The 26,478-nt window shown below is 41.1% G+C and overlaps 3 protein-coding genes across 3 annotated transcripts in view; 2 read left to right on the top strand and 1 right to left on the bottom strand.

The window, feature by feature from the left end:
• itga11a (integrin, alpha 11a) overlaps positions 1 to 15,048 on the top strand; it is a 51,070-nt gene extending 36,022 nt beyond the window's left edge. Inside the window, exons 17-30 of the mRNA XM_085772814.1 lie at positions 1,461 to 1,600; positions 2,705 to 2,815; positions 2,896 to 2,981; positions 4,284 to 4,494; positions 4,658 to 4,756; positions 8,262 to 8,338; positions 8,543 to 8,626; positions 8,711 to 8,801; positions 8,906 to 9,019; positions 10,918 to 11,001; positions 11,097 to 11,207; positions 11,376 to 11,471; positions 12,562 to 12,675; positions 13,730 to 15,048. Of these exons, the coding sequence (XP_085628940.1) occupies positions 1,461 to 1,600; positions 2,705 to 2,815; positions 2,896 to 2,981; positions 4,284 to 4,494; positions 4,658 to 4,756; positions 8,262 to 8,338; positions 8,543 to 8,626; positions 8,711 to 8,801; positions 8,906 to 9,019; positions 10,918 to 11,001; positions 11,097 to 11,207; positions 11,376 to 11,471; positions 12,562 to 12,675; positions 13,730 to 13,807 (1,496 nt within the window). The 3' untranslated portion in view covers positions 13,808 to 15,048. The remainder of the gene's footprint in view (positions 1 to 1,460; positions 1,601 to 2,704; positions 2,816 to 2,895; positions 2,982 to 4,283; positions 4,495 to 4,657; positions 4,757 to 8,261; positions 8,339 to 8,542; positions 8,627 to 8,710; positions 8,802 to 8,905; positions 9,020 to 10,917; positions 11,002 to 11,096; positions 11,208 to 11,375; positions 11,472 to 12,561; positions 12,676 to 13,729) is intronic.
• A 7,028-nt stretch (positions 15,049 to 22,076) lies between these two features.
• On the bottom strand, positions 22,077 to 23,247 carry LOC146990412 (relaxin-3 receptor 1-like). The gene has a single exon (XM_085773169.1). It carries the CDS (start codon positions 23,235 to 23,237, stop codon positions 22,089 to 22,091), a length of 1,149 nt encoding a protein of 382 aa, XP_085629295.1. The 5' UTR covers positions 23,238 to 23,247; the 3' UTR covers positions 22,077 to 22,088.
• A 2,255-nt stretch (positions 23,248 to 25,502) lies between these two features.
• Positions 25,503 to 26,478, top strand: part of adamts7 (a disintegrin-like and metallopeptidase (reprolysin type) with thrombospondin type 1 motif, 7) — a 96,302-nt gene continuing 95,326 nt past the window's right edge. The window contains exon 1 of the mRNA XM_085772825.1: positions 25,503 to 25,709. Within this exon, the coding sequence (XP_085628951.1) occupies positions 25,592 to 25,709 (118 nt within the window). The 5' untranslated portion in view covers positions 25,503 to 25,591. The remainder of the gene's footprint in view (positions 25,710 to 26,478) is intronic.

Consider the following 26,478-nt stretch of genomic DNA (forward strand, 5'->3'; position numbering starts at 1 on the left):
ACAATCATATTTAGTCTCTGACATAAAAAGATTCTGCTGTATTGGATACTGTCAAACTTTTAGCAGAGCATTTTCGCCAATGCACCCATCTGAAAAATTAATTTTTTGGATCTGCAGTTGCAATGCAGTTGCACTGATACATGACAGAATGAAACATAGTTTCACCCACTTCAACCCTCCAAACATACATCCTTCACGCTCCATGTCCAGCAGTCATTTCACCGTGTAGCTTGTGGCGCCGAGGGCATAGTGGGCCGTCGCTGGCAGCAAGAGATCCTGATCTCACTGCAGTTTCTCTGCCAAAGCCAACATGCTGCATCCACAGCTGGTATATCAGAACCACACCGGTGGTGTCGAGTGTTGGAATGCATCTACGAGTTTATATCTTCTGTGAGGTGTTTCTGACCGTTCGATGTTAGCAACGGCTCACTTGACCCTTCAAACCTACAGACCAGTTTAGCCCCCCTGCAAATGAATGTGAGCCTTCTCTGCTCACAATTTGTTTTAAGAGATATCATGGCAGGGTCCAGTTTCACAGGCTTTCATGGGGGGGAGGAAGCCGAGGTGCGGGGGAGCGTGTTCCGAGTTAACCCCCTGACCCATCGACATCTTTATCAAATCTATCGGATGTGTCAAAACAGAGGAGGGAAGGAACAGAGGGAGTTATCTTGTCTTCCACGGTTGCCTACAGTGGAGCACGTTGATTTAATTTTCTTCTCATTGTCGTGTCTGGATGGTAATGCGTGGCAGATGTGCTGGTGTTTCGAAGTTCACAGTGGTCTGTTGCATAAAATGGAATTTTTCTCATACAAGTAAATCTTATTCATGCCAATGTGCAAATATCTGTACACGATATTTGAGAGTGGCGTCTGTAAACAAAAAATACTCAACCAGCCCCATAACTTTTAAAACAGTAAGAACCGTCCAAGTCCAGATCTTCAGTGCAGGAAGAAGTGTTGTAATTCTCTCGTCAAAAAAGGAAAAACATTTTATATTGGTTGATAATGATCCTTGTGATGTGGTGGAAATTGGATAAAAGCTTCCAGTTCTGTATCCATTATCTGCTCAGATCTTTCTCCAGCTCTCTAATTCTCTGCTTGACCCCCCCAACAGAAGGCATGCATAAGTTCAGCCTGGGTGGATTTTTTTTCTCATGCCATGAAAACAAGATGCAAGAAATGGAAAGCCTTTAAAACAATGTGGCTTGGAAGTGACTCAGTGCTAAAGCCAGAGGGGATAGATTCTTGTATATGTTGGTCACACATTTATTATATGTTCAGAGTCAAGTTAATATTGCTCTGCAGTGATGTCATTTACCATGGCCTGTTGCTGCCATTTATTCACTTAGGACAGGAGCCCAGCCATCTCTGAAATATTTAAACACAAGAACAGCAGAATATGATCATATACAGTACAACAGTTTCATATGAAGGTTTATTATTATTTATTTTACCCTCTAGGGATCAAATATAATGTCTCCATTGCGGAGCGACGTTTCAATCCCCGGGCCATACTGGACAACCCAAACAAACTGCAGCCCCAAAACCTGACCCTCCTTCCTGGAGAAGAGACCTGCGAACATATCTACTTCCATGTTATGGTGAGGTCAACAAGGTTGCAGCATCTGTTTGCAAAGACACTGGAAACTTGCAATGAGAGAATGGATTTGAAAATGTGTTATCGTTCATATTTATTTAAGCTTATTTGTTTGTTCAAATTCTGTCATCATTACATATTGAGTCCACTTTTTAACATGAATTTCAGCAAAAACTCTTTGGCTATATTAGACTATTAATTTGGTCACAAAAAGAGGCTCACTCAAATCAGAGTGCTGAACCAAAGACCTTGATATGAATCAAAAAGTTTGGGTAACGCTTTATTATGGTCCTTGCAGTAATAAGCATTAGTTAATAGGTAATAAGGTCCTTATGAGATCTAGTACTGTAGCTGATCCAGTAGCTGCCAAAAAACATAGTTAACTGTTAACAAGTGCATATTAACTGATAATAGACAAGAAATAAAGTACATTTTAATATTATTAAAGTAAACAAAAAAAGATGAATAAAGGTGTGACAAAGACATTGGGTGGGTTAGTTGAGTCAATATGTGTTTGTAATGCTATTATGAACACTTATAAGATACTCATGAGGCTTTTATTAATGTTCATAAACACCTACAAACTGTTAACAAATTTCTTATAAGTTCTTGTAAATCTCCTAGTCTGATATTAACTATATTATAATGGCATTATTAACACTTACATAGTCTTATAAACACATAATTATGTTAATAAGCATCTTATAAGGGCCTTATTACCTATTAACTAACGCTTATTACAAGGACCTTAATACAGTATAAAGCGTTACCAAAGTTTGCAAAAAAAAACTTGCAATGGTAGCACATCTTAATTAGTAAATTTGGGACAAAATACTCACTTTTCACATGATTTATTCTGGCTCAGAATCATCATGCTGATGTAAGCCAGAATAAATCATGTGAAAAATGAGTATTTTGGCCCCAAATCTACTAATTAAGATGTGCTACCACTATTAATTTGGTCTCAGACTGGAGTCAAAGCCAACAAACAGTCTTCATTAAGATGAGATCATCGTCATCATCGTGTGCATCTTGTGTGTGCCATAGATAAAGTGCCATGATACAGTAAATCCACCAGTAATCTTTTGAACTTAATGTCCCATATTAGGAGACCACAGACTATGCAAGGCCCATAGTGTTTGCTGTACAAGTGGGACTGCAGCACCCAGACAACGGGCCGGTGCTGGATGACAGCTGGCCCACAGTTGTGAGGACTGAGGTGAGAGACATTCTGACGTCCTCCAGAAAGTCAAGGAGCACTTGTTTCTTTTACTCATCAAAGCTTGTGTCTTTGACCAGCTGCCCTTCTGGAACGGTTGTGACGAGGACGACCGCTGCATACCGGACCTCGCACTGCAGAGTATGACCGACCTGATGACTCGAAAGTAGGCACATACATACTCATTGCCACCTACGTGAGAATATGCAGACAATTTAAAGGGATAGTTCATCATTTTGGCAAATGGGCCCATTGCCATAATCCCTATAGTTTTAGGAGTAGGTCCGTTACCTTTAATTGTCGGTGCAAGCTGTTTTTAGAACGGCGGAGCAGAGCCGTGAGCTGCTCAGAGCTACACTACAGAGGCTGATGGGATTTCTTGGTTTCCCTCATCAAACTCATCAAATACACAATCCAACAACTCCAAAACGCTCTGGTGGACAAGTTGTGACCTGCACATTCAATTCAATTCAATTTTATTTGAGGTGGGACGATGCAAGTTCATGAACAAAACATATAGAATCGTAAACAAGCCGGATTTTATCCGCAGGCTAATTTCCATCCGTTGTCCCATACTTAGATGTTCACTAGTACAAATACAATAACAATAAATAAAAACAAAAACATGTTATAAAATAGCAGCATTCAGTTTACAGTTCAGTTTTTAGAATAATAATACAGATACAATACAGTAGTACAACAGTAATAGTGCAACTGTGTCTCGAGTAAGAGATAAAGTGCTTACAATCATTAAAGTGATTAGAAAGTCCTGGTAGTCATCAATCTAATAGAAGCTATGTTACAATAATAGGGCTAAAAGATATTAATTGATCACTTGCACTGCTATATATGGCTAGAAGCTATACAATAATACAGGTAATAATAGTAGTGAGTATATATAATCAATATGTAATAGTGATGACATTATTCATATTGCTATTGTGTCTAGGTTAGCTATAATAATAATAATAATAGTCAATAATAAACATTCAACACACTATGAGATAATAACAGAACTTTACGAGACAGAGTTGTTTTCGAGGGAAATGCAGAGACTGCTTGCCGAAAAACTGTCCCTGAAGGCAACACGCATCAGTGGTTTTGCATGAATTTACCTCGAAAACAACTCTGTCTTATAACATTCCGTTATTATTATCCACGAGAGCGTTTTGGAGTTGTTGGATTGTGTATTTGATGAGTTTGATGAGGGAAACCAAGAAATCCCATAAGCCTCCATAGCGTATAGCTCTGAGCAGCTCGCGGCTCTGCTCGACCGTTCTAAAAATAGCTTGTACCGACAATTAAAGGTAACAAACCTACTCCTTAAACTATAGGGATTATGGCAGTGGGCCAATTTTACAAAATGTTGAACTATCCCTTTAATGTAATAATGAATACACTATACTGAATTTGTGGCTCCTCTTTTACTCATGGCTTGACTTCCTGTCCATCCCTCCCTCGCTCGCAGTCAGTTCTGTGTGCAACCTGTACAGTCTCGTGGTGCTTTTTGCCGCCATGTAAGCGAGCAGGGGGCCGAGGGATCTCTGAGGGTGATGGAAGGAAACAGGAGGAGGATGGTGGTGGATGTACGGCTGGAGAACAAGGGAGAGAACGCCTACAACACTCGCCTTAACATCACCTACACACACAATCTACGCTTCTCCAGCCTCATAGTCAAGGTACCTGATGATCACCGTGAATTAGTCACATGGTTTTCCAAAACTGTGTGAAACTACTGTATGTCCTGAGACGTCTCATGTTTAACCAGCAGATGAGATGCAGCCTGCATTCCAGATGCCAGTGCTGCAATGAAAATCTGAACTGTGGTTATTTTTGATCTAGGACAACTCTGACATCAAGATCGAGTGTTACACTGAGGACAAACTGAAGAATGAGAAGCTTTGCAATGTCAGCTCTCCATTCATGAGGGCCAAGTCTCAGGTGAGGTGATCTAATTCATTTTACATTATATATTACTTCATCCATTGAAGAAAAATCAGCCATTAGTTAATTTTCCTATCTTATATCCAATGTTTTGGATTTATGTCCTTAAATGCTTTAGATGAGAGTCATCCTTTCATCATTTAAAGTGGAAAAAGAGGTAAAGCTTTATCATTCCCACCATGAGCAATTTATTCATATTGGAAATGTTCATACCGATTCCCAGATAAGATAAAAGCCAGCTGAGATGTTTTCATTTCTGACTGAAATAAAACTCAGGGTAAATGCCTGCAGCCCAGTCACAGCTGCATCGTGCTGCTACCCAGGGGCTGAGAAAACATTGACGTGGACTGTATTAGACCACAGGGGCCCTGAACACATGCTCCAGGCTCTAGATGACCATGACAGACCACACTGGTTAATGCAAGAACCACAAGGCAACCAGAGGAGCCCAGTTTAGTTCTGGTTTGTGAGATCTCTTCTTTCTATAGCCTGACATCTACAGCGTCCACACTGAAACATGCCCTTCTCTATTTAACCCTCCAAAGCTAACAAATGTGACTGAAGAAACTGTACACGATTAATCTAAGATCTTATTATAACGTCAGTGTAAACATCTCTCAGTGCCACATTAACATATTTATAACTGACATCTACAGGTTTTATCTGTGTCAGCCCTCATAGAGCAGTCCCATGTTCTTACATCCAAAGAACTTAAAATTTTGTCCAAATTTTTACCACTTTGTCCATTTTGGTGATGATGTATTTCAAGGCCTGTAAAAAATCCTTCCTAAGAAAATTCCATTTACAATTTCTATCAGTCTTTTGAGGAATACAGGACCTGTGAAACGGTCAACATTTCATATTTCCAAAAAGTTTTTAAAAGTATCAATTGATTTAGTCAATAAGCTAGATAAGAGCGGGGGACAGGATTGACCATCTTCATCATCGGTGTCAATGATTTTATGTGATTTAGTGTTTTAGAGCTTCCTATTTTCTTTAGCCTGATACAGTTTAGTGTCTGCTTGATTCAGTTCCAGAGGTTGAAATACATCACGATTTCATAGTAATCAGGTGTCTGAACAGCAAAGTAGTAGAAACCCAAACCTTTTCAAGTGTTTTCAGAGATATTTTTCCATCTCTGAACACTTTGAACAAACCGATCTTTCAAGTAATAAAACTGATGAATAAGAATAGGTCAGAGTTATACTTTAAACTGTACCTGATGGGGACAACTTTGAGTTCATATTTCCCAATTTCAAGTATAATATCAAAATAAATCTCCCGCAATTTATATGAGGTCACACATTCACTGGTGCTACTAAAAACCCACAGTGGGGAGGTTGGAGAATTTCAGGGACACAGGCCATAATATATGTGAGTTTGTTGCCATCACTCACACAGCTGTCTTGAAAATCATTAAGTAAAAGTTAAAGTAACTGTCTCTTATTTGGTCATCAAAACAGACTGCACCTTCCTCCACAGTTCACTATTAGAGAGTAGTTGTTATTATCAGCAGGAAGAAAGATCCTCTCTCCACCTCAGCCTGGTGCACCAGGTGAACTAGAGTGACGTGTTTTTCCTTTCATCTGTTCCTGATTCTCACGTTCAGCTCTGCTGTTTTCGAAGCTTTTCCACAGGCTTGTAATGTCAACCATATTTATGGTTGACAGACTCTGCACTTTCCAGTGCATTTTGAAGCAAGGCATTGAATCCTGTTTTTAAGGGGGTGATGCTTGAATTAACTGTGATAGGGATGACACTGATCGTTCATCACACGGTGCTATTAGAAGCTATTAAAGTGCGAGCAGATTATATATAAGCCGTCTGATGTCAGTCTTAAGTCTTGCTCTGAGCTTCTATGCTGATAGAGATCTGCTGACAAATGCTGTGGGAATGAAGTAATGAAGGTAAATAGAGAGAGTTCATGAAACGTCCTAAACCACGTCATTATCACAAACAAAAGTCGTCTCCTTAACAACAAAAACATCATTTCTGTGTAACGCTCCCTGACAACGTGAACCAAGAGGACACGGGTCACCCTTTTAAAACTCCCTGAGTGATTCATACTCATTCAGTCTGAACAGGGTCCAGAGCCACAAGGGCTGATGTGCTCTGGCTTAGGAACTTTATAAAAATGTGGCACAGAGTTAAACAAGGCTGATTGTGTATCGGTGCCAACGCCAAACCAGCTCCAACCACTGTTTAGCTGAAGGAAAGACGGAGCGTGAGGGCAGGCTCTTTAAAATAGCCCATTGTCACACTTGTTTGGACTTTTCCGGACGCTTCTGACCTGTGTTAAACTACATGTTCTGTAAACTCAACAACAGCCGAGACAAAGTGAGCGCAGCGACGCGGTGCGCTAGTTTTTGCAATTAAGTGTGTGATGATTGACAGTGGATGTGGCTCACGGATGTGGGAAGACTTCATCGACCAAGAGAACGAAGAGGAGCTTCATGCTCTGCCTCAATTTCCATGTTCAGTTACGCTGCCGCACAAAAATCCTCCTGCCACAGACAATCATGTCTTCCAGACCCATACCACTCGCATGCGTGTGTGTGTGTTGGATGACAATCTCGTGAATTCATCCAATTATTTTTAAACAGGCTAAAAAAAGAAGACAAACCTTTCTTACACAGGTCGTTCTCCACAAATAGGATAAGATGAAAAGAAAAGAGGTCATCGTGTGTGTGTGTGTGTGTGTGTGTGTAGGTGTGTGTGTGTGTGTGTGTGTGTGTGTGTGTGTGTGTGGTCTGTGCAGGATTAGTCAGTCTATATAGAGTGGGGACGCAACAATAAACATTGTTATGCATTCCTCTCTGGTCAGAGGGAATCTGTCCGGATTTCATTACGGCATAGAGGACCGTAAACAATGCTCTGCTCGCTCTGCTCTCTGTTGCCAATCAACTCCTCCTCCTCCTCCTCTCCCCTCCTCTCCTCTCCTTCCCTTCTCTACACTTCTCTACTCTTCACTCCACTCCAGACTTGAGTATCCTCCTCTGTTTGTGTTTACAGTTTCTCTTTTGTTTCTCATTTTCTCACAAACTTGTTCCCTCCTCTTTGTCTGTCTCCTTTCTTCAGTTTTTGACCCCTCTCTGTTTGTATTTCACTCTGAATCAGACTCTCAATGGTAGCTGTGTTTGTTTGTGTGAGTGTGTATGTGTGTGTGAGTCCTGTTGATTTATATTTATGGTATTGTCCCAAACTAGGGGGAAATTCCCTGGCTCTCCTTAAGCAGCACCAACTGTGCAGCTGACAGCCCGGGGTCAGAGCCTGGGACTTAGAGCAGGTTATTGCAGGCTTTACTCCTTAATCCATAATGCAGGGCCCTGACTGTTGGGCAGGGTGTATACAGTACAGTAGCATGTGGAGTCAGAGGAAGCTTTGACTTGTGGTTTTAATGTTTTATTCTATGAAAATATAATGATGATGACATAATAAAGGAGTTTTAGGACCATGCAATGAATGAGTGATTGATCCATCCTTTCTTCTCTCTTCTGTGTAGGTCACATTTCGTCTGGAGTTTGAGTTCAGTCGGAGCGTCTCTCTGGACCATGTCAGGGTTATCCTGGAGGCCAGCAGGTGTGTGTATAAACTCTTATAAATACATTTCCTCTTTGCACAAGGTCCATCCTCAACTGACATAAAAATAAAAACACCTAAGTATCTCCAGCGCTGCACAACTCGAGATGCACTAAAAAGCTGAAACTCTGCAGAGCTACAAAGATAGATATTTTTTGCTTGTAACACTGTTGTTTGAATATTGTTGTCTCCTTCTCTCAACAGCGATGGCGAGGAAATGAGCACAGCTGATAACTTCAACGATATCTATTACTCACTGAAATATGAGGCAGACATTCTCTTCACTAGGTTTGTTCATTTCTGTCTGTAAAGGTCACATAGTTGAAAGATACTTGCTCATGCATACAGTATGTTGATTCTTTACTTCAACAGGGATTCAAATCCGACTCGGTATGAGATTAAATCGGAGCTGTCACTGGAGGAGCCTGGAGTTATCGGTCGTCCTTTCAACTTCACTTTCCAGGTGAGAGCCAAGAAGATACATTTTCACTATGAATTTGATTTATGATGCAGAAATAATTCTGCATGGAAATAATTTGGACAATTTATTCCTGTGTTGTCTCTCAGATCCAGAACCTTGGCTACTTTCCAGTGAAGGATCTACAGCTGAACATTGAGGTCCCAGAAATGACAAAAAATGGGAACCAGCTCCTGCAAATATCTGACTTCCACATTGACCAGGTGGGTGTGAAGCCTCGCACTGACTCAGTGACTTAAAGGGCAAATAAGTAATGTTAAAAATAATATTAACACATTCTCCAGCAATACAACTACATTTTTAAACTGAGAGTTTATTCCCAGCAGCCCAAGGTCAATAATGAACTGTCAATCTTTTAAACTGTTAGCTAAGCCCCAACTTTCTTAGTTACTGTTATGACTCTCTGTCCTATGATGCAGACAGAAGCAGGACAATCCCAGTGACACTGGTCAGTCCATCACATTGAGACAAACCATTCATGCTCACATCCACATGGTGACATGCAAAAGACTGAATCTTCATGTCTGGAACAAAAGGTTGTCATCAATGCAGGATATATTAAAAGAGTCTGCATTGTTCTCATAGAGGCATAGAGCTGCTTGCTCCAGTTTTATGAGCTTGTTAAGGTTATATGGACTAAAACTCAAACTCAAGAAGTAACTAATTAATTTTTATATCACACCTATATACCGAGTGCAGACAGAAGACTTGATCTTCAGTACAGGCTTTGTAGTGTGCTGGATCCAGTCTTTGCAATACTCCACACTTACAAAATGTCACCTCAGGCCAGTGGAGGTTTTCTCTGTGTAGGGTTGTTGGTGGTCGTACACCTTCCAACCATCTTTTACAGTAAAGGGATAGTTCAACATTTTGGCAAATTGGCCCATTGCCATAATCCCTATAGTCATAGCAGTAGGTTCGTTACCTTTAATTGTTGGTGCAAGTTGTTTTTAGAACGGCGAAGCAGAGCCGCAAACTGCTATGAGATAATAACGGAACGTTATGAGACAGAGTTGTTTTTGAGGTAAATTCATGGAAAACCGCTGAGGCGCGTTCCCGTCAGGGACTGTTTTTCAGCAAGCAGTCTCTGCATTTACCTCTAAAACAACTCCATCTCGTAACTTTCCGTTATTATCTCATAGCGTGGTGAATGTGCAGGTCACAACTTGTCCACCAGAGCGTTTTGGAGTTGTTGGATTGTGTATTTGATGAGTTTGATGAGGGAAACCAAGAAATTCCATTAGCCTCTGTAGCGTAGCTCTGAGCAGCTTGCGGCTCTGCTCAGCCGTTCAAAAAAATAGTTTGCACTGGCAATAAAAGGTAACAAACCTTCTCCTAATACTAGGGATTATGGCAATGGGCCAATTTGCCCAAAAGTTGAACTATCCCTTTAAAAACTGTGATGGACTTTCCTCCCCTCTGCTGTATGTACTTTAAACCTTCAATGAACCTCAGAGGTTTTCCTCTTCCTCCTCCTTTCCTTATTGTTATTCTCTGAACAGGATCACGGTCTATTACACACGCTCAAATTTAAAATGACTGATTTTGGTCCTGCTCATCCTCATCCTCATCCTCATCCTCATCCTCATCATCATCCTCATCCTCATCCTCATGTCTTTTGAAATCACTCTTTCCCCTCCATCTTTCAGATTATTTCCATCCATTATTTCTTTCAAACCTAATTGCTTCCAGTTTATGTTTACCACATGGGCTTGAGCATGATTTTGAAAACATCTCACTTCAAAACAACACAATCCCCAAAACCGGACACACCGAAATGCAAAACACTTCAAACATCCTGCAAGATGAAGCACCGTGAAGCACACTGTGATACAATCTAGATTGCGTAGTGTGTTTTTAGTAAGTGAAAATGTGTTAAGACTGTTGCAAAGAGGTGAAGTGAGATCTACAACTTGTGTCTAACGAGGTGAAAATAGTTTCTGGTTTTGCCCAAAGAGTGATCGACTCAGTAAATGTGTTCAGATGAATGAGTTGAGGTTGTAACACCAAAACAACTCGGCCTATTAGACGATTAGTTTACTTTTGCTCCACAGATGTGAAACTGTGATTGTAATGTGCTTACTGTTATGTCCCACCTCAGAGAGACGGCACACACTGTTTACCACCTCAGCATGTGGCCCAGAGCAGGGCGTCGCCTGAGGACCTCTCACGTGTCTCCCGCTTGGTAAAAACAAACCAACCATGATCATGCCCAAATAAAAGTTTTACCTCCAACTCTTTTTTTTGCCGTAAGGCTAAATGTTTGGTTTCTACACACAGAACCAATCCAACACCCTAACTCTACCAATCCAGTGCACTGTCAACGTGGCCTCCCACAGAGAGATCGCAGTCAGAATCACAGGAGCACTACGAATAGATACCTTACATGCAGTGAGTATGAAGTGCATCATGTTGATGATTTCCCCAGCTCAGTTACAGCATAAACATGAATTCCCTATGCTATTCTGCTTTGACTGTGTAGCAATGACAGCTTCGTAGTCTCTCATCCATCCTAATGTGTTTGTGAAAACCGGCGCTGTGTTTTGATTTCTCCTCCAGCTGAAGTTTAAAATCCTGGAACTGGTAACCAGCGCATCAGTGGAGCTCCCCTCCTCCAGCCCCATGTTTTTACATGAAGAGAGGCCTGTCAGACATGTGAGTCACCGGCAGCTAATGTTGTAAACTGCCTCTGCTCTGGCTGTGATCAGACTCAGAACTGAGTTGATGAAAGCATCACGATATAATCAAATTTGTCTTTTTCTCTGATTTTCATCCCGTTGATGTGTAAATACAGTGTTTATGTGCTGAGGAAGATCGGATCTTTCAAATGCATTTGAATGGGTTGAAAGTATTAAAATCCCATTATGGTGCAATTGATCTAACATTAGAAAGAAACATGTTTTGCTGCAGAGATAAAAAATAAAAAATCTCAGTAGATGCTGCTGCTGCAGCTGATCATGGCACTGCAAAGCTGAGGCAGTCAGACAGTAAAGGTTGGTACTGGAGCACACGTGCTGTGTGGTGCTCAGGGACCGAAAGGACCAGCGGCACAACATGTACAAATCTCCACTTGTAGACTAATCTTTGCTGCCATCTATTGGCCTCTACCTCTACTGTTTCTCTTCAGTGTGTTTTATGAGTAAATACCATCCTGCCGAGGTCTGTCTTGTAAAAGAGATTTTTTTTTTTTAATCTTAAGGGTATTTCCTGGCTAAACAGAAAAACGGAAAGACCATAAATGCTGATTTCCTTGCATATTATTGGTGTAAACAGATTAATGGATTTAGTTGTCAACCTCATTGTGATCTGTGCTGCAATTACTGTAATAGATTTTCGCCATAGACATACATATGTATGTGAAGGAGGACCAATTAAACATGTTTTCAGTCTCGTTACAGAGCTGTTTCTGAAAAAAACAAAAAAACAGTCCTTCTATTATTTTATATATGTCTTGTAGAGTTGCAGTCAACATAAATATCCTATATTGTGTCTGTGATGAGCCATGTGCTGAATATAGCCACAGTAACAAATGTCTGGCATTATAATCCACTATAAATATTTTACCTCAGGGAAGAATGCATTACGTCACAGTTGTGCATCATCTTTGGTGTTTGTACTGTACATTATTTTTAATGATATTTTTGCTTTCTACAATATGACCAAATAATAATGAAGCTGACAATGAGTTGAGCTTGTGTCTGGAAAAGAAATGATGTGAATCATATTTTCTCACCTGCTCTGACAGATATTACTGGAGATCAGGAAGGAGGGAGATTACAGGATCCCTACCTGGATCATCATTGGCAGCACACTGGGGGGACTCCTACTGTTAGCCCTGCTCAGTCTGGCTCTATGGAAGGTAAATCACCCTCACAATGCTGTGAGGTCTATTCAGTCAGTATTGATGTGATACAGTATCTCTACCTGACTATGCCACATACTTGAATATGCCTTCCAGTCATTTATTTTTTCAAACATTTTAACAGACTTCAGTGTAGGGTTAGAGCGCCACCCTCTGGTAGAGTACATCTGCAAACAGTCTTAGGAAAAGCGATGCTGTTGTCTGACTTTAATAATGGCTAGTCTAGTAATGACTAGTAATAATAGCTTTGCCAAGAATGTAAAAGAAAAAAAGAAAGAGAAATGGACCAAAGAAAAAAGAGGTGAAACAGTGAGGCTTCTTTACCTCATGTTTCCAGATGGACAAATTAAGTTACATTTATACTGTATGTAGATTGAAGATGAAGATAATAAGAAAGTATTAAAGTATTATTTTAAAAAAAAGAGTGGCTCCAGCTCCTGAATTCAAGCATCTGCCTACTGTGTGCAATGTAGGATTAAACAAAACTGCCAGATAAATCTCTGACCCTTTCCTCTGTCCATTGTTGTGAGGTCAGACACACCTGGATTAATCAGTTTGTCCAGTAATGTAAAACAGGAAATAAAGGAGCTGCCTTAGATTCAGGAAGTAGTGGAGCTGTGCATAAAGCCCACTGTTGAAACATTTCACAAAAAACACTAGACTGCCATGATATTTAGGGCTGCAGCCAGGTAACAGAGATTTCCCCTGTCAATGAATTGACCAGCTATCTTCCTCTCATCAGTCAATAATTTAGAGAAGTTTTCTGTTCTGAAACTAAAAGACATTAATTAATTTAAATACAGTATTACAAAAAACTAAGAAGTAAGAAAAAGTAGTGAAATTTACTGAAAATTGATCAAAAACAAATTGTGACAATCAATTCATGAACTACTTGTTCAGCTTTTAAGAATTGAGATTATGTATACACTACATACATATTTCATACATTTCATTTTAAAAACCGAAATAGTGAAATGAGCAAAACAGAAGTGAATCACTGTGTTGGGCTCTGCAGTGTGCTGGTTGTCTAACTTCTCTCTCTCCCTCTCAGCTCGGCTTCTTCCGGAGGCAGAAGCGGAGAGACGAAGACGAGCAAGAGGCCAACGGGAAAGTGGCCGAAGAACGGTAACGTAGGCTCAGGGCCCCCAGCAGACACCTTTTCCACAGGGGACCCGACACTCAGGGACCAACCCACCTCCCCCTGCCCCCCAGGACCACAGTGGCACCGCATAGACAGCTCCGCATGATGGCTGAAGCAAGGCTTTCTCAGTGCACTGGATCTGTCCCACGCCACGACCCCTGACCCCCCTGAAGAGTCAGCACTGTCACACTCACTTAGCATTCCTGCACTGTTACGACATCAGGGCGTCCCTGGTCATTGTATTCCACTGCCCTCTGTGTCGTCCCTTCAGACGTCTTGGAGCTCTCGTTTTCTTGGCTTTGGGCAGGAGCTCTGGTGCTTTTTCTGGCCGTTTGAGAGGAAGAGTAGCGCGAGCTTTGATCAATAAGTTCCGAGAAGTTCAGGCCACGGTTTGCCTTCGAGGCAAATGTCAGCCAGTCACTCTCTTTTGTCTCTTCCAGATGTGTATTTATTTAACTCTTATGGTAAATTTTGAAAGACATGAAAAACCTCAAGGGTGACTTTCCACCCAAACACTACCGCAAATGTAAAGTTTCAATACTGTATATTGAATTCGATGTTTAAAAGATTGTATCTGCAACATGTTTAGTTGACTTGCATAATAATTTATAAAGAAAAAAACTGAACTAAAGTCACCAGAGTACAGAAAATACTTGCGACGTTTAACTTTCAAAGACTTTCTTGATCTTTTTGCTGCAGAGGAGAATCTTCTTAATATGTATCCACTTCTTCTTCTTCTTTTTACATATTTTCATCCTGGAAACCACACGGGATGGTCTTTTAACATTTGATGCACTTTTAATTTGTACAAAATTAACTTGAATTTTGTAAATAGTCAAGTAGCATTTTATACGCTTTCAGTTTTATAACAGTTTTCAGTATTTTCCTACAGGTTTTATGGCATTACGTTGTAACCCGGAGCAACAAGGCAAATTAAACAAGTCAGCTTTGTGTTACTGAACCTGTCACAGCGAGAGATGGTTTCCCTCTAACATGCACTGCATCAGAGCAAAGGCTGAGCAGAAAAGACTGCTGGCAAATTTGTTTTCAGGATTTGAGCAAATTAATGTAACTAAATGAAACCAGATGATATAGAAATGAGTGGAGTGAATGCACATTGCTTACAGTATGTCAGCACCCTCCTACGTAGTGTTACCAATGAATGTTCTGTTTTGATGAGGTGTGAAGAGCTGTAATACGCCACCAAATAAAACATTGTATATGTTCTATGAATGTCTTTTTTTTAAAGTATATTTTTTTGGCTTTTTGCCTTTAATGGATGGTGTAGATGCCCCATAAATGTCTTTTTAATGGGATATGTGAGGAGTGACTGCTGTGAAAAGGAAGACCGGAAAGCCAAGTGATGCATATGTGTTGTGCCACTGAATACGCAGATCAGGAGATGTACAAATGTTTCTGACATTGCCATACAGCTTGTTTCCAGCTGTCAAAATCGCCCCAGTGTGCTCCATTAAAATACGAAAGATAAGACCCTGAGAGTGAGTGACCCCCCCTGAGCCACAAAATATATATCAAAAGCAGTTATTAAATCCTGTTCATACCCTCCTGCTGCACAAGATTGACCCTGACATCCTCTCTCTGGGTGCAGGCCTAGAGCATGAATTTTTGATATTTAAAGAAAAAACTGAATTGAAATGAATATTGAATTAAAAGTAGGTACAAGCAGAAATGACAGTCCATTACAGAGGCAACAAGGACACAGATGAACAGTGCCCTGATAATGTGAGATGAATAAAGATCAGTTGTATGTGCATCAATAAGAGCAACTGATACATTGGCAGGTTGTGGAACAATCATTGTGTTTTTCTGTGTAATATCTCTTAAAGTCATGAAGGAGACTCCTTAAATGTACCATTTGACCCTCTGGGAGGTAGGTGCAGGACTTCAAGACTTAAATCCATTCATAAATTGTATTTGTTAAAAATGGTTGTACCATAATTGTAGTGACATACATCAATAGGTGGAATCTGCAAACAAGGATTCTAAAACATTTGTTCATAAAACTTGAACTTATCACTTAATATTTTTGTTTATGATTATGATATTTTCATTTTAAAATGATTTTTTGCAGGCTCAAGGGGGAACAGTTTTGTCTCAGGAAATGTAAAAAAGGATTTCTTAAATGTTTGACTTTAGAGTTTAAAAGTAGACATTGTACAAAGAAAATGGAGAAATCCTTCAATCAGTATTCACAGTTTTAAAAAAAAATGGATTCACAAAAACATCTTAAAACTCATCAAATAAACAATGTTTAAGGTGGAGTGTTTATCAATTCATACATTAGTAATAGAATTTATAACAATAATATCCGCAATAGCATTTTGAAAAGTGGGATAGATTAATGGATTTCCATTTTGATTTAAATTTGTCTTCCAGGCAGACAGTCCATCTGAGTGTCCTTCCATGACGGAGGATTTTTCCAAAACCTCCAATACATTTTTTATCTTACTGTATTAAAGGCTTATAAATGATCTATCAATTATTAAAAAGTAATATATTAACATTTAATCGTTGTCACAGGTCTCACTCCCTCTAATCACACTAGATGTGTTGCTTAGGAGAATGTTTCAAATGCTTCTGTGGTAGTTTTCACCCACCTGCAGGGGGCAGCGTCTCTTACCATGTAGTCACAGAGAAATCTTTAGGAAGATTGATGACACTTATCCACAGTTGAATAAGCAGACAACCAGAGTGGGAAATAAAAGGCTAATATTTGTGTGTGGAGCCATCCCTCTAATCTCTGTCCCTGTAAATATCCATTTAAATTCGGTAAACAAGATTAACTCAGCAGATGTCTGTAGAATTCACTTCTACAGCTGCAACCACAGACGACTGGGGAATATTTATTGAAAAAAGCAGTTTGATGGAGCAAAAAAGAAAATGTAATTAAGTGATTAATTCTTTATGCAAACTCAAAGTTCCTGACTCTACACAGCAACAACACAGAACATTTGCATCTCAGTTCAATGTGTGAAATGTGAAACTCAATCAACTAAAGTCAGATTTCCATACAGTTAAACATGTTTACCACATAATTCAAACAATCACAGAAAGTAATTTGCCCCCAAATACAAACCAACTGTGCAGCCCTCTGCAAATCACAGCTGGAAATGTGACCAATTGAAAGTAATTGTTAGTGTTATTGTAGAGTTAAAAGAAAGAAAGAAAATAAATTATGATAAGTAGAGCAAATGTGGTTGGAAACCCATGTAGCGCTGTGCTGTAATGAAACATGGGTACCATATGCCACTGCTGCTGACAACACATTGATCTCAGAGGGGGGGAAATCGGATTGGAGCTAGAAATGAAATAAGATTCAGCAAGACAAAAAAAAAAAGCAAAAGCATCCACTAAAACAGACTTAAAGATCACCAATAAATCCTAGAATACCAAAAACAGTGATTCACAAAAAGAAAAAAGTGAGGTTATGTAAGCATGCTGCGGAACATAATGCCATAAATAGACTTTAAGGATGATATGTATTCTCTCCTATGTGAAACACTGCGACTCAGAGGAAGGTAATTTACTCCACAGCCACGCTTGGTTATTGGATTGATATATCCCCTTATTGTCATATTTGAATGTTGAGATTGGACCCAGACCCAATTTCAATAACTTAACAGCTTCCTACAGTATTCTGTTGATCTGGAATAAGAAGCTGTGTCTCACAGGATGGTAGGCACACTTCACCTCAAGAGAATCTGATTTATTCAACAGAAAGAAACACAAAAGACAAATAGAAGCAAACACGAAGTATGGCAACGCTAGCATTTTATCTTTGAGAACGAGGCTTCAACATAAAAATATCTGACAACATGAAAAAGACAAATATTAATAAATATATCCTCTGTTTGCAAATTGAAACTTCACTAGCCAGTATGATGGAATTCTATAATGAAATCAAGTTCGCAAATTCAATAAATGAAAGACAAGTGATGGTGAAAGTAGTTCGTATTTAAATAGTAATTATAAAATTCAGAAGAAGCAGTGATGCACAAATCATATCAAATATTTGCCCAAAGAAAAATAGAATATATTGAATTAAGAGTGATAATGTTGGGAGTGACCCTCCACCTCCCCCCTGCAGTGCTGTGGTGCTGGTCTGCGATGGCTCAGGAATGAAAATATATAAGGCCCTGCAGTTAGAGTCTCTACATATAGATATAGGACACGGTGCAGCGCATGCATCCTCTCTATAAATGATAGGGAGGTGGGGGTGATACTTCTGGGGTATATGAGTCAAATAATCTGTTGCCAAAGCAATCAGGCTTCTCCACCATCATCCTGCAGTATTATTAATACTTGCAACTCACAGCTGCAGTCAGAATTACACCCTGCTGCTACATATAGGACACAGTATGTAGTGCTGCAAACAGGAGGGTCACACATAAATGTCATGGAGAACTTTTAATGACCACATCTTTTTCTCAAACTTTACTTGTTATTTAGAGAAATGTAATATCTCAAGTTAACCCACATAGAAAGAACCTATAGGTTTTAATATAGGTTTGAATATATGTGGCATACATAAAATTGGCCGTTATACGCATATATGCTAAAATATATGGTGCATATATGCACTATATATGCAGCATATATGTACAGATAAACTGCATAGGTTTCATATATGCGCATATATTCTCAGCGCATATGAGGATATATGCGCATATATGAAACCTATTGCAGTTTATCTGTACATATATGCTGCATATATGCACCATATATCCCTTACATACTGTTCAAATTTGATACCTTCACAGTATGGTTCGGGTCAATTTTGACCCGGACCAAGAATTCCCTCATAGTAAGTGTCTATATTGAATTTTAAACTACAGATCTATTTAGAATGTTTAAATAGCCTATGACACATAAATTAATGTATGATTAAGTGTTAAAAAAAATTTCAGAGAGCAGGGAGAGTGCATTTTTTAAGTTGTACAACACTCGTTTTTGGAGAAAAACTTCTACTATTACACAGTATTACATCCTGTTCTACATAAGACATAAACACATAAAAGCCACAATGATTATTTCATTGAATTTTAAAATGGCATGAACATTGTGGAACTGTTCGAATTCATAATATGACCATGTTTAATCACTGCAACCATTAGGTGCTATATGTTATAAGCTACATGTTATATCATAAGAAATCATAATTATCAATATTAATTCAACATTTACCACTTAGAACACAAAAACATTAAATAATAAAATGCTTATTATAAAAAAAAATGCACTCTCCCTGCTTTATATATAATTTGGTTTTCTTTGGCATTGTCTTCCTGCTCTGACACATCCTCCACCAAATCACTATCAACCTCCTCCTTTTGGAAGATCAGATAAAGGGCCTGTTGTACCAAGTCTTGCTGCCATGATGTCAGTCACTGAAATGGCAGCTCAGGAACCTCTATGTCATGACCCCCCACCACCACCCTCCCAACCTCCCAACGCAAATTGATTCAAATGTGTTACTTTATAGATTATTTTATTACATTGCAGGTGCAGGTGCAGGTGCTTGCAGGTGCAGATCTCGTGTCTGTGTCAAGGCACCCCTTGACCTCAGATGACCTCTGTTCCATTTGTGCACCATACTGTTTGATCACTACTATGCTGTTTTACTCTTTCACTGTTTCGAGGTCCCCCCATGCCCCCTCAAAGACCAGCAGGTGTCTGTCTCTGTGGGAACCTGGGCAAATGTGGTGGGAACACAGGCAGTTCTCGTAACAGTGTCAAAGCCCCCCTTGAACTCTGTTTCTGTCACCACTTTCCCATAAATTATACACACAAACATGGCCTGTACAGTTCCACAGTTTCAAGATTCCCTAAAAACCACAATTTTCCTTGATTTGACCCACACTGGTGGATCTAAAATCCATCTAAACAGATACGGGTCAAATTTGACCCGAAACAGCCTCAGTGTATAAAAATTTGTAGCACCTGTTCAAAAGTATATTTTTGTGTATTTTGGGTCACTTTAGGAAAAGTCATAAAATTTCAGCCTAAAAGAATGATGTTTAGGGTATTCTTTCTGCTGTCAAATGTCAAAACGGGTCAAATTTGACCCGAACAGTATGTAAGGGATATTTTAGCATATTTATAAAATGACTTGTACTCAAAAGGTGTCTTATAATTTTTCATAGTAGGCTATATGTGGATATTTATATAACCTGTATTTATTGATGTAAAAAATGAAGCATATAGATCATGATGCAAATCACAGAACTGCTTTATTTTTGTCTTATTTCTCCTCATTTCTTCCAAAAAGGAAGTAGTGATCAGTGTCTGTCCAGTAAGGGGATAAGTCCTCTGGTCTCCTTGTGTGTGTTTGTGTGTGTTTTTGTTATAGTTAACAAAGTCAAAGGTCTAACATCAGCTTGTGTCACCTGCTACAGATGTTCACCACATACAAATGCTCAGCAACAGCTCTGAGCTGTGGATTCTTTGTGATCATCTCTGTACAACCTGTCTGCAGCATTATGGTCTGACCACACAGAACAAAAACAGAGACAGGAGGCGGGAGGAGGGACAGAGACAGACACTCGGCACACCAACCTGGCAGTGGTCCAGTCCCAGCTGCCTGCTAACAAGAAGTCTCCTCCAGCAGCCGTGGGCTCTCCCCAATCATCTGTGGAGAACCTCCCCAGCTGCCAAATGCCAAGTGACAGTTGGAACCAATGCAGCTATTATTAACCCATTCCTTGGTCACCTGAGGCAGCTCATCTGTTTGACGAGCACTGCTGCTGAAATTATACTTTAACAAGCTGCACATGATGAAAAAGAATATTGGGACATTTAATGGACAAGCTGCATGAATGCATTTAGTATTGATTAAATTGTAACTTGTCTGCATCTGGTGGTGTGCGGTACGGCTGACCTTCATTTTTGCACTGTTTAGATTGATTTATTGATGCCACTTTCAGAAAATGCAGCTCCTCTATCGACCAGGATGAGAGTCTCTGCATTTGTTCTCAATGATGTGACTGCAGGCTGAAGCAGGTATGGGAATATAGGCTACACTTATTGATGTCTCCAGAGTGGTGGTTGAGTGTGTAGTGGAATCAGGGGTGCAGATCCGCTGTCAGGATTTTTTTTTTTTTTCCCCACATGCAATTTATACCATGCCACCATAAATCACAACTTAGAGGCGGCCAGATCATTCAAAAACGTACTGCACAGGGAATCATTTATTGTGTTTACCTTTCTTGTGTATTTTGTCCTATACAGCCAACAGTGCCTATTGCACTGTTATATTAGTAAATCATAATTTTAAGGGTCTCAGGTATGTAATGTCTACTCACGTTCTTATCTTTATCCGACCCTCCCAGATCCCCAGTTCTTCTCACCATCTTCCTTTTCTCCCAGTGTGTGGGACTACTTTATACATGATTAACTGATATGGATGAATATTGAGGGGGGCTTTTTTTTTAAGCCTGCTGATGTCATCAGCGTCTGTGTAAGAAACCATTCATTTGCATTGTAGTGGAGGAGACCAGAGATGGGATGTGGAGTCAGAATTTGTCAAACATTGTTCCACAATTTCAATCATTTCTTTTTAGATGTGAATCTAAAATGTGAAGGATGTAAAAATCTGAAAGTACATTTGTTCAATTTTGAACAATTTAAGGTATTTTTAAATGGGGGGTCGGGGGGGGGGGTTCATGTTTTTTAGAAATTGGGAGCATGTCCCCCTGTCCACCCCAGGATCTGCACCCATGAGTGGAATTACTTTTATGTGTTCAGAATATGGCAACAACCTATGTGGAAGCAAATGGAAGATGATGCACTTTGAAAGAACGAAAAATCTGCCACTATTTCTCAGATCAGGAAAAAGAGTTTATTTACAGACAGTCTTTGCAGGGTATACATGAATAAAAAACACTGCAACACTCTGATTCGATTTTAAATTGTTAATCTCCGTATCCATCATAGGTCCTGGTTGTGATCCCACATTTTTCTGAGACGAACGTAATCTCACTAAGGGCCAAAACAAGCTCTGTGCAGCTGCGTTTTAAAAGACAGAAAGGAAAGATGAATTCAATTTATTTCATTAGTGGGATCAACAAGTCACAGTTTGAGGAATTAGAGAAAAAAAAAACACATTACGCGCCAACTGACAGACAAACGATAAAGCACCTGTAAAGTGTCCTTTTAAATGTTCAGACTGGAGCACCAGCATGACATTATTACAGACAGGCAGGGTCAAAAGATAAAGAAGCATGTCTTTTATTTCTCCATCAAAGTGAAGTTATCGGGCGTATGGGATCATTCTGGAGCTTGATAAGCCCTTTCTGTCTATGATGGACAGCGTGTACTCTCCGTTGTCCACGATCTGGAGAGGAACGACTCCCTGGGTCTCTCCCTGCGTAAAGGAGCGCGTGGCGCAGCCCTTGGTGGTGGAGGACGGGGTGGACACTCTCCAGATCAAGCCGCTGAGCGTCTTCCTGATCTCCGGCCTCATCAGGCAGTAAAGCACCGGGTTCAAACAGCTGTTCGCGTGCGCCAAGCACACAGTGACCGGGAACACGTAGGTGTGCACCATGTAATATGTTTTATCCCAGTTGACCGCGTTAAATTTGACCAGGACGCCCCAGAAGGTGATGGCGTGATTTGGCATCCAGCAGCAGAAGAAAGACAAAACAACTATAGCGACGGATTTGGTGACTCTAGATCTCCGTTTCGGGTTGCTGCTGTCCATGCTCCTTCGTCGGACGAAGCGCAGCAGCATCAGGTAGTTGACACAGACTATGAGCATGGGGACGATGAAGGCGATGAGGATCTTCTGGATGTGATAGAGGGCGAGCCAGTCGTGTCCTTCGGGGAACCTGAGCAGGCAGAGTTTCTCTCCAGCCACGACGGTCACGGCGGAGAAGATGGCCGTGGGCGCCGTGGCCACCGTGGCAGCCACCCACAGCACCGCGCACACCCACTTGACGCACCGTGACCTCCTGTAAGTTTTTTTCTTCAGGGCAGAGGCGACCGACCAGTAGCGGGTCACACTCATGGCAGTGAGGAAAAACACGCTGGCGTACATGTTCATCACGGTGATGGAGAGGATGATCTTGCACATGGCGTCTCCAAACGGCCAGCTGAAGTCCAGCGCGGTGTCCACGGCCCAGAAGGGCAGAGTCAGCACGAACTGGAAGTCCGTCACCGCCAGGTTGATGATGAAGACGTTAATGGTGGACCTCTTCCGACCTTGTCGTAACCTCATGAGGAAGAAGACGAGCAGGTTCCCCACCAGACCCACCGCGCAAACCACGGAGTACACCACGGAGATAAGTATCCTGAGGATGGGGGTGCCGTCCGCGCTCATGTCGATGTCTTCGAAGCTGAATTTCTCATCGCCCGGTGAACTTCTGTTCAGCGCCGAGCTGTAGTTTAATATTTCATCCATCTTTATAGTTACAGACACCTGCACTCACTCCGGACTTTCTACTGCTGCGCGCACAGGCACAAGCGCTCTGTGCGAGAAAGTCTCAGGCTCTTTAAGACACCATTCGGCTGATCTTCATCTCCATCACACCTCTGTGAATGACAGATGACCTCGAGTCCGCTTTTATACAGGTGTGTCGCTCCTCTGCTGAGCCACGATTGGTCGAGTGAGACGTGACAGAGAAGCGCACAAAGTCCCAGTCATACAAATGAGCGGAGCGCATCCTGAATCCAGCAGCAGGCAGGCACAGCTGGACTGCTTCACTTGTTTTGGTCTCTGCGAATTCATATGTAATTCTCCCAATAGCTGACAACAACAAAGTAAGTAGACAATTTAGAATTTTGGATAGTTTACACTGACTTTTGAGTGGTTTGAAAATATTTTTTGCCTGGCAAAGTGAAGTTGTCTGCCTAGAGCTATGGTACTAAGAAGCCCATTTAGATTTTGTGTATTCCAAGACTAGGTTATTTCTGCATCAGTTTTGAAACATGAAACATAACATTTAATGTTTACAATATATATTGTAATATATAATGGAACAATAAACCTTATCAGGGGGGTAATAACGTGTCGCAAATCAGATAAATGGGAATAAAACAACTAATAATACATAATTTACATAATAATACTCCAACTTGTTGAGTCGTTAATCGTAAAAAAGAAAACAACTTGGGTGTATTACACCAGACACTGGCTCAGGTGGTAGAGCGGCTCGTCCAATGATCAGAGGGTTGGCGGTTCGAATCCCGCTCTGTCCCGGTTGCCGTAGTGTCCTTGGGCAAGACACCTTACCCACCTTGCTCCTGATGGGTCGTGGTTCGCGCCTTGCATGGCAGCTTCCGCCATCAGTGTGTGAATGTGTGCGTGACTGGGTGAATGTGATGTACTGTAAAGCGCTTTGGGTATCGTTAGGTATAGTAAAGCGCTATATAAATACAAGACCATTTACCATTTACCAAGAACAAAAAGAAAAACATCATAATACACAGTTGTTAAAAAAAAAAAAGTGGCAATGAATGGGGTAGAGGGGCCACACCGATATTCTTTCAGGGGGCTCAGAATTCCGAGCAACTGCCCTGCCCACAGTGGCAGCTCATTAGGCTCGTGGAGGCAGACAAGGCGCGCGCACAGTCAGACTCATGCGTAAAACAGTGGAAACAATAACAAGAGGATTCAGGGATTAAAACTTGACGCAGTCAGTAAAGTTTTGGAAAATGTAAAGTAAAAATAATAAAATAAAATAGAATCCCCCATATCAGCGTGCCAAACTCCATTCAAATGCTTGCACTTTTGTTATAGGCTACAACATAGGCCACTAGAAGTGATGGACAGCGTCAACCCAGACATCACTTCTCCATCAGTGGTCCACGGTGCCGCCATTCTCCCCCGCTAGAGGGCGCGCTGTGCATGGGCAGATAAACACTAATAATAACATGAAACACTGTTGAGAAGACTAACAACCATGTGGATTTGTCAATTAGACTTTCCTCCACTTGTTCCGGTTTGATTGATGTGAAAACCACATTGCCACGATTCTTACAAAAAGGGAATTTTAAAGATGGAGACATTGTGTTTCCATGGCTGCAGTCTAATGGGCCCCTGGAGTTTCTGCTGGTTTTTACAAACAGGAACCTCAATGAACTCACTTTTTCTACTCCCCCCAGTCACAGTTTCCTCACAGACTTTGTGCACTTTTTGTTTCCACTACAGAGAACTTGTCCGTTTGCCCTTAAAGCACGAGGGGAGGTGAGAACGCACAAGAAACTGCTCTCAAAACATTTCGCCCTAGTGAATGTATGTAACTATTAACAACGGGTCCTCGTCTGACCCACAGACAACCCGAAGGACCTCAGTTTTGGGAACGACTGCCAATTGGACTGTGTCACTTTATCCGATTTCTTGGAGTAGCATTCCCCTTTAAGCCTCCAGCTCCGGCCGTCCTCAGAGATAGCCCATTGTCTTAAGTCCACCCATCTGTGGGGGTGGCTCTGCGAAAGTTTTGCAGAGCAAAAGTTTTAAGCTGTCACTGGCTGTCGGGAGGAGACTGATGGAGGACAGAGGGGACTGCGACTCCTAAGGAAGCGTTAACACCGACGGACGGACAAACAGGTCGCAACAATGCAACAGAGTCGGTCCGTGGAGCTGCTGCACCATGTCCAGGCCTGAGGAGCTGAGGGTTGTTGTTGGGACTGTCACAGTTTGAGTGCACGGTCGCGACAAGGCGAAGAGTGCATCCAGCTCCAGATGGGAACCATCTGAACTGACAGTCGACAGTGGGTGTTAAGTAAAGAGGCGTTAGATGCTAGAAGTGTAGAATGAACAGCAACATGAGCCGACCGGACCGCAGGCGTGGAGCTTCTCCCATTCACTTCTTCCTCGCGCTGCTCACGCTCCTGGAAAGCTGCAGATCGCTGGGATTATCACACGGAGCAGGTCAGTGTCACTGAGCTTGAAAAACTACTGTAAAGACTTTGGTTTTAATGTATCAAGTGTACAGCGCGTGCTGTGGAGACTCTGAGCTGTGCACATCTGCTCCAGACGCGCATCTAACTGAGCCCAGTGAGCTCAGAGCGAGGCCAGTCCTCACCAGCACCGACCTGTGTTTATAAAATCTTGGGTTGACCATAGCAATTAAGCCCAAGGCTTAGCCTGGCGTGGTGACCGGAGAGACCTTCTTTCCAGTGAATCATCGGAGGCTGAAGCGGCTTCCTCCCTCACCAGAGTGCCCTTGAGCAAAACCCAGAGCCCCAGCACACTGACCTGTGACCTCAGCAGTGAAGGGCAAGAAGCAGAGTTTCTCTTTTGGGATGCACAGGAGGCATCATTACTGTTATCATCATCATTTCATTTTGATTTATTCCATTCATGGTTTACATACTACAGATGGTTGCACATATTTACACAATGTACACATATCACCATAAATGAAAAGGAGCAGGATGAAGAAAAACTTAAGTAGTACCTGCCCCTCTCTATTGTAATTGCATTGGCTTACTATCAACACCAATATTATACTCTATTTCAAAAAATGAAAGATGATGAAACATAATAATAACAAGAAAACAAACAAGCAAAATAGCAGTGGACACCACTCGTCTATTTTTCTTTTTTCCCTTCTGTTTCTCTTTCTCCTTCTTCTTTGTAGGCGCTTATCTTTTCTTTTCTAAACATTTTCTTTAACTGAGATATACTTATACAACTT

Source organism: Trachurus japonicus, chromosome 3, assembly GCF_045865225.1.
Source record: "Trachurus japonicus isolate A0001 chromosome 3, Traja_1.0".
Taxonomy (NCBI): Eukaryota; Metazoa; Chordata; class Actinopteri; order Carangiformes; family Carangidae; genus Trachurus; species Trachurus japonicus.

What these genes read in the sequence shown, in the direction of transcription:
- LOC146990412 (XM_085773169.1), bottom strand. Translation starts at nt 23,237, where the DNA reads ATGGATGAAATATTAAACTACAGCTCGGCGCTGAACAGAAGTTCACCG.